The sequence below is a fragment of the Mustela erminea genome, chromosome 3 (genome assembly GCF_009829155.1).
Source record: "Mustela erminea isolate mMusErm1 chromosome 3, mMusErm1.Pri, whole genome shotgun sequence".
Taxonomy (NCBI): Eukaryota; Metazoa; Chordata; class Mammalia; order Carnivora; family Mustelidae; genus Mustela; species Mustela erminea.
Window position 1 is genome coordinate 94,856,883 of NC_045616.1, and position 12,451 is coordinate 94,869,333.

The 12,451-nt window shown below is 34.4% G+C and overlaps 1 protein-coding gene across 1 annotated transcript in view; it reads left to right on the top strand.

Annotated features, from left to right (window-relative positions):
• The window catches only part of RAPGEF6 (Rap guanine nucleotide exchange factor 6), a 196,720-nt gene that overhangs the window by 48,200 nt on the left and 136,069 nt on the right, over positions 1 to 12,451 (top strand). Inside the window, 1 exon segment of the mRNA XM_032336811.1 lies at positions 4,081 to 4,150. Coding sequence (XP_032192702.1) covers positions 4,081 to 4,150 — 70 coding nt within the window.

A 12,451-nucleotide genomic window follows, 5' to 3' on the forward strand; every position in this document is an offset into this window, starting at 1 on the left:
TTTTTTCATTGTTAGTATATAGAAACACAGTTGGTTTTTACATAGTGATGTTATGTCCTGTGAACATGGTACACTCTTAAGTTTTCTAGGAAAGTTTACAGGTCCTTACAGTTTGCCACATACAAGATGGGTCATCTCTGGTAAAGACATTTTATTTCTTGGTACCCATTCTCTGTGCCTTTAATTTTTTTTTTCTTGTGTTATTGCATTGGCTGTAATCTCTAGTACATTTTTGGTTGGAAGTGATGACAGTGGACAGTCTTGCCATGTATTGTTGCATATTATATGCATATTGTAATCCTTAGATGAACTAGTAAGAGTTTAATAGCATTTAAAGGGCATTTAAAAATCGTCACAGAAATTAAAATGGTAGACTAAAACTACTCATGAGAGATAATGGTAGTAATGTAGGAGTAGAGGGACAAAAAAGATGGGGCATTTACAAAGTAGGTAGGAAAATCAAACCATGTCAGTAATTTCATTACATATTATGGTCTAGGCACTCTAGTCAAAAGGCATGTTATCAGATTCTGTGATAATCCCAGATAGAATTATATGTTATCTTTAGGCAGTACTTGAGGTTCAAAGCACAAATACATTTAAAGTAAAGGGATGGAAATGGATATAGTAGGCATATTGTATTCATAAGACAACTGGAGTGGTCATATCAACATCAGTCAAAATCGACTATAAAGGGCACCTGGGTGGCTCAATGGGTTAAAGCCTTTGCCTTCGGCTCAGGTCATGATCCCAGGGTTCTGGGATCGAGCCCCACATCAAGCTCTTTGCTCGGCAGGGAGCCTGCTTCCCTCTCTCTCTCTCTGCCTCTCTCTCTGCCTACATGTTATCTCTGTCTGTCAAATAAATAAATAAAATCTTTAAAAAAAAATCGACTATAAAACCCAAAATGTTACTGGAGACTAAGGGCAAATTTTCATAGTTGTAAAAGGATGACTCTATTAGGAACATAAAACAGTTTTTAGCTATGATAGAGCCCTAAAATACTAGAAGTAAAAACTGACAAATGAAGAGATCAGTAGAAATTGAACTCTTACAGCTGGAGATTTCAAAACTATCAACCATGGAAACCACTAGATTGAAAAATTAGTGAAGATAAATAGTTTGAGAAGTACTATTACCACTTTGATACTTTTTTTTTTTTCCAGGCATATAGATCATTCTCCAGGATAGAGCATACTCTAGACTATAAAATGTCTCAGTAAATTTGAGAAGGTTGAAATTACTCAGGTTTTATCCTCAGAGTATGGGAATTAAATTGTAAATGAATTCCAGGGGAAAGTGTGAGAATTTAAGCAAAACATTTGTAAATGACCCATAGGTCAGGGAAGAGTTGATAGCAGAAATTAGAAAATATTTTGAGGGGTGCCTGGGTGGCTCAGTGGGTTAAATCCTCTGCCTTTGGCTCAGTTCATGATCCCAGGGTCCTGGGATTGAGCCCCACAGCGGGCTCTATGTTCAGCGGGGAGCCTCCTTTCTCCTCTCTCTCTCTGTCTGCTTCTCTACCTACTTATGACCTCTGTCTGTCAAATAAATAAAATCTTTAAAAAACTTTTTTGAAATGAATGAAAATGAGTATATAACACATATGGAGATTCCTGTGAAGGGGGAATTTAGAGGGAAATTTACAACTAAATTTATAGTAACTTCATTAGAAAAGAAGAATGGTCTCAATTCAATCATTTTAAGTTTTCATCTTAATAAGAATAGCAAAGTAAATTTGAAACAGAGATAAACTTTGAGTGGAAATCAATGAAAGAAAAACCAGAAAACAACAGAAAGTAATCAGTGAGATGAAAAGTTTGTTCTTTGAAAAGGTCAACAAAACTGATAAACTTTGGAATAGACTGATCATTTAAAAAAGAGAAAATACATAATACCAAAATAAGGTATGAAAAGAAGAGATATTAATATCCTACAGAAGTTAAAAGTATTTAAAAATTTTATAAGCCACTTTATGCCAAAAAGGTATAAATACATACATTACCATATAGAGACTGAAAAAGAAACTTTGAATATATTTATAAAAAAGTAAAATTGATTAATTACGTTTACTCCCACAAAGAAAAGCCTAGGCCCAGATGGCTTTACTGCTAAATGTTTTCAGTTATTTAGGGAAGCATTGCTATTTATCCTGTGCAAACTCTTTTGGAAACTGGGGAAAGAGGGAGCACTTAAAACCCATTTTATGAGTCCATTATTAACCTAACACTAACACAGACAAAAACAACACAAGAAAAGCAAACTACACTTTGTTATCTTTCATGAATATACATGTAGCAGTCATTAACAAGATAACAGCAAACCAAATCCAGTTATATATTAATAAAGTATTAGAAACTAGTAAGTTGGGGTTATCTCGAGAATGCAAGAAGGTTTATTAGCATTCATAAATCAACTAATACAGTATACTGTATTAGTATAATAATGTATAATATGTATAATATATATAATATATAATAATTAGTATAATAATAATGGACAAAAACCATATACTTTTAGTAAAGTAAGAAAAAAATTTGAAAAAATCTAAAGCCTGTTCATGATAAAGCTTTGAGTATACTAGACACAGAGAAAGCAATTTGCTAATTCTGATCTAGGGCATGTACCTAAGTGGCCTAGAGAGTTCCTGTTGTTTGTAAAATAGGATACTGTAGGTATCATCTTAATTTCTTTATTTTCTCTCTTAGGAATCACAGTCCTGTCCTTGCTGTTGTCCAGTGTCTTGAAACTGTTGTTTTATATATTTTGTCTGATTTTCTTGTTTTTTTAGGTAGAATAAATATGGTCCTGTTACTCTATCCTCAATGAAAGAAACTTCCACAAATTTACTCTTTTTTTATGCATTAGATACCATTAGCGTTTGGGGAAAAAATAGTTATACTGCTTAAGAAATAACAAAAGTGATTTTTTTTTTTAATGTTCAGAAGTAATTTTATTACATTTAGACATTGAAATTTTGTTACAAGACTGACATGCTGCCTACTACACTAAGGAGGCACCTTACGATTTTTGTTATGAACTAATATTTGTGTATAACATTATACTTTGTGAAGAATTGACATTTCTAGAATATTGAACCTTTTCATAAAAGTACATGATAGGTCTCTTATTTCATTCAGTCACTCTTCAGTCTATCTATAAAATTTTATAGTGTTTTATAAATGACCTATATTTCTTATGTTTACTTTTTGGTATTTTATGTTTTGCTTGATTAGTGGAGTTTCTTTTTAATTTGGTTAGTTTATAATAATATTTTAGAAATTTTATAATTGGCCATGGTAATTAATTTTCGTTAATGTAATATTTTAGATTGCTTTTACAATTTAAGTGTGGTCTCCATATTGGGTATGTTAACATTTTGTCTCTTAAATAATTAGCAAGTATTTTATCCTATCCTCCCATCCTTTTAAAACATTGTTTCTCTTTTAAATGAAAATGTTACGTTTTCTTATAGGAATGCTTCCTTTTTTGATTGCTGAGAAGTCTTTCTCCCATTGGAAGAATATAGAAGTATATTTTCTTTTAGAACTAAGCCAGTTGTAGTTTTTTTGGAAGAGCTAGCTAGGGATTCCCCAGCAGTATTTCTGAAAAATAAATCACATGTGTATCTTAATACATTTGCTTATATATTTAAATGTGGATTTATTGTTTAAGTTCTTTTTATCTTTGGTTGATTACTGCTCCCAAAATATTATAATAATTTATTTTCATAAAATATTCCATAGTCGTGGCTTCATTTTTTATTAGGTGTTTTTAAGTTAATTCAACATACCAAATTGAAGATTTGAGACTAGGCAAATAACCTATACTATAAAAGTTTTAGAGATGAGTTAAAGGCAATTATTTTAAAAGATTTTTTCACAAAAAACTATGTTGAGATTAGTTATATAAGGGAAAATATGAGGAAAGATTTTGGCTTAAGAAAATCTTGCATAGGTGATAGGATTGTAATTTCTTGGTTAATGCTTAGGGTTTTGGGGGGGGTTCTTTTTTATTTTTCCTATATTGATATATTTTATCTATATCTTTGCTAAAGAAATTGTTCTTTTGTTTTTATAGTTTTGGTAAGCAGTTTGGAGGAAAAAGAGGATGTGATTGTCTTGTATTAGAGCCTTCAGAAATGATTGTGGTAAGAACTTTAAAGAATGCTGTGAATTTTTTTGATATGCTGCAGTTTCAACTTTAAATGTAGTAGGATTTTAAACACTCAAGGGGGTGCCATTACTGTGACTTTAAAAATACTGAATAATATCAGACTTATACTCCTAATTTGTTGTTTCTATCTACTTAAAATTTCTTCTGATCTTTGAGACAATTTAGAAAGTGATACTATTCTGTATACCATATTCCAAATTTTGGTGATTTCTTTTACTACTTCTACCAGTAATTTTAAATGAAGGCCTTATTAGAGGAACCCTGACTTTTCAAGTATTTTTTTCTTTTCCTCTGCAATTTAGTTAATAATCTTTGAACATCCACATTCTGCTAAACTTGAGGGTAAGAGAGAAAGAGACATATAGTTATATCCAAGTAAGAAATGGTTTAGATGTTAATATTTTTCTTTAAAAGTATAATTAAGGAATAATTCTTGTTACTGAGAAATCTAGAGAGGCGATATAACATTAGAAAACCTCAGTTTATTCTTTTTTTTAGCATTAAAAAAATCAAGAACACAACTTTGTTTTACTTTCTTCTAAGATGACCTTACTATAAAAATAGCTTATATTGAATGAACTTGTCGTTCTGCTAGCATCTCATGTAGATGATCATGTCATCTGATTTGATTTTAAGTTATTAAGAAAAGAGGTTACATTCTTAATGATGCATTTTAATGTCAGGGCTCAAAACTTCGCATCTTCACATAGTTTGTTTGCTCTTCTCCAAATTGGGTCATCGACATTATCATGCACTTCAGTGTCCTAAATTTCATATAAAAAAAAATAATTTTTAGCTCCTACAAGGTAGAAATTGTCTTACTCATTTTGCTCTTCCATTGTATTGCACAGTGCTGCCTGCATATGAAATATTCAGTGAATGTTAGTTAAACTGAAGTTTGTTCAAGTAGTAGACTGTGTATTATGTTTATTTTCTTTAAGTGTTGGTATACATAGTATATCTAAATGAGGCCTCAGAACCTCTGTCTCAGGCCTCAGGCCTCAGGCCTCTGTCTTTTAAGTAAATATATTGAGGGACATGGCGAGAAAACTGCCACAGGCAGTACTAGTTTTCTCATTTATTTGTCCGTTGATGTATTTTGTATTTTTTCTGCTTTATCAGGAAAGAATTAGTGCTTTTTACTGCAGTGTTCTCATATACATTGTTTTTTTGTTGTTGTTGTTGTTTAATTTTATTGTGCTAAAATACACAACAGAAAATTTACTTACTGTCTTAACCATTTTTAAGTGTTCAGTGTTAAGTTATTATTTAAGTTGAAATTAATCACTAAAAAATGCTTTATAAGTTGTAGGAGAAAATTATTCAAAATTGCTTTAAGATTTTTATTTTTGAGAGTTCTTGAAGGATTTTATTGTCAAAATGCCATGTGATTTTTTTCCACCATTATTACTTTTTTTTTTTTTTTTTAAGTAGGCCCCATGTCAAATGTGGGTCTTGAACTCATAACCCTGAGATCAGTGGTCGCATGCTGTACTAACTAAGCCAGCCAAACACCCTGATACTATATCTTTTGACAAGTAAAATGTATTGATATTTTGTATGAGTGTAAATCTTTGGTACCTCAGTATTTTGTAGCTGAAATTATTTAGAATTCATGAAAGAACTTAATGTCAGTGCATGAAGTTCTTTCAAATGGTTTTAATATGTATGTATGTGTACAAATTTTAATAACTCCACTAGTGATTGGGAATGCCTGTTATTGAGCATCTTTATGATCACCCGATACATTAGTCATCTTAATCTGACATGTTAGAAGGAAATTTCCTATTTTTAATTTACTTGTGCATATTTTCATATGGCTTACAGGGGATTTGTTTTTCTTAATATTCATATGTCCTGCCCATTTTTCCAGTTGGATTATGAATTTATTTACTTGGCAAAGATTATTATAGAGAAAGCGCACAGTGTGGTAGGGGCAGATCTTGAAGGAAAGAGAGAGAACCCTAAGTAGACTACCTGCTGAGTGCTGAGCCCAACACAGGTCTCTATCCCAGTATCCTGAGACATGACATGAGGCGAAATCAAAAGTCAGACTCTAAACTGATTAATTCACCAAGTACATGGGATTATTTTTTTTTCCCCTTAAAAGGTTTTTATTAATAAATGAACCCTTTTGCTTATAGGATGCCATAAATAAATCATTTTCTCTCATCAGCTAAAATAAATTTTGCAATAGGTTTTTTGGTTTTTATCTATAGCATTGTTTTCCTCTTAAAAGTTCTGGTTAGTGTTTATGCTTATTAGAAAGACTTTCCTCATGACAATATTACTGACCTTTTAACCTGTATTGCTTTATAGAATTTTTTTTTTTAAAGATTTTTTATTTATTTATTTGACAGAGAGAAGTCACAAGTAGATGGAGAGGCAGGCAGAGAGAGAGAGAGAGGGAAGCAGGCTCCCTGCTGAGCAGAGAGCCCGATGCGGAACTCGATCCCAGGACCCTGAGATCATGACCTGAGCCGAAGGCAGCGGCTTAACCCACTGAGCCACCCAGGTGCCCCACTTTATAGAATTTTTTAAAAAGATTTTATTTATTTATTTGACACAGAGAGAGAGATCACAAGTAGGCAGAGAGGCAGGTAGAGAGAGAGGTAGAGAGAGAGAGTAAGCTCCCTGCTGAGCAGCGAGTCCGATGCGGGGCTCAGTCCCAGGACCCTGAGATTATAACCTGAGCCGAAGGCAGAGGCTTAACCCACTGAGCCACCCAGGTGCCCGCTTTATAGAATTTTTTTAAAAAGATTTTATTTGTTTGACCACTGAGCCACCCAGGTGCCCCGCTTTATAGAATTTTTTTAAAAAAGATTTTATTTGTTTGACAGAAAGATCGCAAGTAGGCAGAGAGGCAGGCAGAGAGAGGGGGAAGCAGGCTCCCTGCTGAGCAGAGAGCCTGATGTTGGGTTTGATCCCAGGACTCTCAGATCATGACCTGAGTCGAGGGCAGAGGCTTAACACACTGAGCCACCCAGGCGCCCCAGTGTATAGAATTATTTTAAAAATTTTAGAGAGTGCATGCAAGTAAGCACTATTGGGAGGAGGGACCGAGGGAGAGTGAGAATGTCACGAAGACTCCCTGTTGAACGTGGAGCCAGACACAGGTCTTGATCTCAGGACCCTGAAATCATTACCTGAGCTGAAATCATGAGTGAGACAGTTAAATGACTGAGCCCCCACATAAACTGCTTTATAGAATTTGTTAGTTCCTGTGCTCGCTTCGGCAGCACATATACTAGAATTTGTTAGTTCCTTACTTTAGCTTTTAGATCTCACTTCTCTGAGTAGCGGAAGACAGTGGTTACCACTTAACTACCTGTCTCCCAACATTTCCTCCAAAAGCAGTACAGAGCTATAAGAAGAGTAAAAGAAATCTATACAGAAACCATGTTCAAGGCATAAGTTGAAGGCAGAGAAAGCCAAATTTTGAGCATAATTCTAAGTAAGGGGAGAAAACCCACCAATTCTCAGTATATTATCTCTCACATTCTGTCTTTTTCCAGTCCTCAGCAAGGCTTTGTAGTAAGCAAAAGCCAACCAAGCAGTTTTGCAGAAAACATACAAGATGGAAGCTACCAAGTGTACCTAAGATTAACCGGCACAGCCATTCTACCTTAAGTTCAAAATTGTGGGTGTGTATGTGGAATAGAGCAGAGCATAACCTATAGGGAAGTCTTTTAAAATGGAGTGACTTACAAAAGTCATCATCTAAATGGGTGTGTATCTTCAGGGTTAAGACAAAAAAGGTAAAAAGAAAAACTCCCTTTGGTATTTAGGTGTTAAAGAAGAAAAGAAGCACACTGGGAAGTTTTAGGTTCCTGCAAGACAAGGTGAACACAAAATCACCGTCTTATAAGGCCCACACCTCCCTCTCCCCGCCACTCAGCGAGACGAAAAGAAAAAGTATCCTAAAATACCTAGCCCTCAGAGTATTTGCTAATTTCCTATTAAACTAGGAATCTTGTAAAATATCCCAATACTACAAAAAGATGAAAAGGGAAGATTAATAAAAGTATATATAGTTGTTACCAAAAAAGAAGAGATTTGTTATGTACCATCTGAGGAAAATTGAACTCCACCCCAGGGGGGAATATTTTTTTTCAGATGAAAACTGACCACACTTGGATACAAACATATCAATGAAGAATTTAAGGACATTTTTAAAAAATGTAAAATCAAAAATTCAAAAACCAAGAAGTGAAAACTGAAAGAAAAGTGGAGTAAAAAGTATAAACTTGGTAAAGAAATCGAAGGCATAGAAAAAAAATATTGATAATGTATATATAAAATGAGTAAATTACAGAATGCCCCAGGAAGAATACACTCAAATGCAAGTTTAATAAGGTGCATTGAAATCAAAACTATAATGAGTTAGCACCTTACACCTGTCAAAAAGGCTAAAATAAAAAGACAAGAAATAAGGGAGAGTGATTGAGGATGTCAAAAGACAAGAAATAAGGATGTGGAGGATGTGGAGAAAAAGGAATCCTCATACACTGTTGGTGGGAATGTAAACTACAACCATTGTAAAGAACAGCATGGAGGTTCCTTCAGAAATTAAAAAAAATAAATGCCATATGATCCATAACTCCACAATTGGGTGTATACCCAACAAAAACAAAAACACTAATATGAAAAGATACATGTTCTCCTATGTTTATTGCAGCACTATTTACAATAACCAAGACTAGCAGCAATCTAAGTGTTCATCAATAGACAAATGGATAAAGAAGATATGGTATATATGCAATGGAATATTAATCAGCCATAAAAAAAGGATGAGATGCCATTTGTGGTAACATGGATGCACCTTGAGGGTATTATGCTAGGGAATAAGACTGGAAAAGACAAATACCATATTGATTTCACTTGTGTGGAATCTGCAAAAAACATTCAATAAAAAGCAGAATCAGACCTATAAATACAAGGAACAAAGTGATAGTTACCAGTGGGGTAGGGAGTGGAGGCCAGGCAAAAATGGGTGAAGGGAAGTGGGAGATAAAGACTTCTGGTTACAGAATGAATAAATGACAGAAATGAAAGGTACGGCATAAGGAATATAGTCAGTGATGCTACAATAATGTATGTTAACAGATGGTAGCTGCATTTGAGCATAGCATAATATATAAACTTGTCTAATGACTATGTTGTATACCTGAAATTAATACACCTTTGTGTGTCAACTACACTTTAAAAGAATTGAAGAAAGGTAAGGAAGAAGCAAGTAAAGGAAAATGAATGAAGTAGAAAGTGTCAGAGATACTCTACTTGAAAGTTACTGAGAGCAGATTTTTAAGTTTCTCACCACAGAAATGAAATGGTAAATAAGTGATATAATGGAGGTGTTAGCTAAGGCAGTGGTGATTATCATTTTGTGAAATGTAAATGTATCAAATAGCACATGGTATACCTTGAATTTACACAATCTTATAAGTGAATTATATCTCAAAGCTGGCATAAACAAATGGCAGAGCAAATAGTGGAAATTGAAGATAGACAATGAAAGGATAATATTCATAACTTTAAGAGTCTCAGGAGAGAAAAATACATGGAAAGCAATTATGTTTAAAGCAATATTTAATGAAAATTGTTTAGAAATTGAAGAAGATTCAAATCTACACCCACTTAAAGGATATACTGGGTACTGGGGAAATGAGCTCAGAATGATAATTTCTAAGACATTTCCTAATAAAACTGTTTGATTTCAAAGATAAAAAATCTTTAATGTCTGCAGGCAAAAACACAACTTCGAAAGGCAAATGAATTGCACTGATTCACACATTTAAAAATCCACTGGTGTGGGGGTTGCCTGGATGGCTCAGTTAAGCGGGTGACTTGTGATTTCACCTCAGGTGATGATCTGATGGGGCTTGAGACTAAGCTCCACATAGGGCTCTGTGCTTAGATGGGAATCTGCTTGAGATTTTCTCCCTTTCCTCTCCCCCCATGACGTGCTCTTTCTTTCTCTCTTTAAGTAAATCATTCTTTTTTAAAAAGAAAATATTAAAAACCAGAAAAAGGCTCAAGTAGAGCAGCCTTTCAAAAAGAAAATATGAGCTAAGGATTTAATGTCAGCCACATTGTCTTTATCAAGGTTATGGAGAAATGGTTTTCAGCATAAAAAAACTTAGGGAGGGGCACCTGGGTGGCTCAATGGGTTTAAGCCTCTGCCTTTGGCTCAGGTCAAGATCCTGGGGTCCTGGGATCGAGCCCCGCATCAGGCTCTCTGCTTGGCAGGGAGCCTGCTTCTCTTCCTCCCTCTCTCCCTCTCTCTCTCTCTGCCTGCCTCTCTGCCTCCTTGTGATTTCTGTCTGTAAAATAAATAAATAAAATCTTAAAAAAAAACAAAAACAAAACTTAGGGAATTATGCACCCATGAGCTGTTTTTAAGGAATCTGCCAGAGGATATTTTGTTTAACTGAGAAATAGCCAGGAAAACCTCACCAAAAGAAACAATGATGAATCTTACAAATACACAAATGTATTAATAAGACTAAAAGGTAGAGATGTGAGGGACAGACTATATTATATTTTGAGACAGAATAGCCATAATAAAACTGAAGAAAAGGAGAAGGGAGAGTGAAACAGGAAAAAGAATAAGTGTATTGATGGTTGTTTGTTGCATGGAGAATAGATGAGAGTGTTAACAATAAAAACTCCAACTAGGTAATTACAAGGTTTGGGATTTGATTACTGTATAATCTAATTGTTTACTTATTTCATGGATGTTGGCAGAAGACATAAGACTTATGGGTCACAAACAAAGAACTTTTTTACTTGTGGTATAGCAAGCAGCATTATCATTAGCATATTTCTGCTTCATAGGTCCCATGGAGGCAGTGCTGGGTGGTCCACAGTGATGCCACACACATAGTAGGTTTGCATTGCTACTAAGAACCCCTGAGTTTGGGGAGTACACTGCTTTTATAGTGAGCAAGCCTGCTCTTTTTTCAGCAGGAAACATTACCACATCCTTCAGGATTGCTTACTATAAGCATAGCTCTTGAGAAATGGCCCAGTTAATGAGTGGTTAGGACTATACATTCTTGGCAAATGCAACAAAATGTGTAGAAGCACAGCAGGCCCTAGGAAGACTATGTTTCACCACAGATAGTAAAAGAAGGTGTAAGAAAGCAGGTGGACCATAACAAATACTGGGAAGGGCATAGACAATGAAAGCCTTCATATGTGGCTGGTAGAAAAATAAAGACATGCAACTTCTCTGGAAAACAATTTGACTGCTCATGAAATAGTTAAAAGTGGATTACCATATGATCCATCAGTTCCATTCCCACATTTATACCCAAGAGAATTGAAAACATGTGTCCACATAAAATCTTGTGCACTATGTTCATAATATTCGTAATAGCTGGAAAGTGGAAGCAAACCAGATGTCCTTTAACCTGATAAAGAGATAAACAAGATGTTTTATGTTCATATGATGCCATATTATGCTGCAATAAAAAGGGATCAAGTATTGATACATGCTCTAATATAGATAGATGAATCTTGAAAGGATTGTTCTAAGAAACCTGACTCAAAAAATCACATATTATATGATCACATTTACATAAAATATCCAGAGTGGGGAAATTTGTAGAGACAGAAAATAGATGATAGTGGGCATAGGGTTTCTTTTTGGAATGATAAAAATGTTCTAGAACTAGATAATGTTTGCACAACTTTGTGAATATATTAAAGACTAATGAATTGTATACTTAATTGACTAATGTATACTTAAAAGAGGATTTTATGGTATGGGAATTATATCTCGGGAAAATGTGAGAAAAGAATACAGAGACAAATCTAACAAAAACAATTTTTTATTGAAGCAAAGAATATACATTTCATGTAGACATGCAGTAAATACATAAAATGATAAAATGTTAAAAACCTGCAATATTAGTGATAGCAGTAATAACAACAATAAATGTGAATGGCTTCATCTACCCATTATAAGGAATAGATTTTTCAGTTTGGCTCACAAAAGAAGACCCAGCTATATACTGTTTATTTTTTTAATGTATTTTTTAAGACTTTATGTATTCATTTATATTAGAGTGTGCATGAGGGTGGGGACAGGGTCATAGGGAGAGAGAGAATCTCCAGCAGACTCCATGCTGAGCACAGAGCCCAAAGTGGGGCTCAACCTTGCAATCCTGAGATAATGATGAGCCGAAAGCAAGAGTTGGACCTTTAACCAATTGAACCACCCAGGCGCCCCTTTCTGCTGCTTAGAAGAGACAGTCCTGTGATTGCTGGA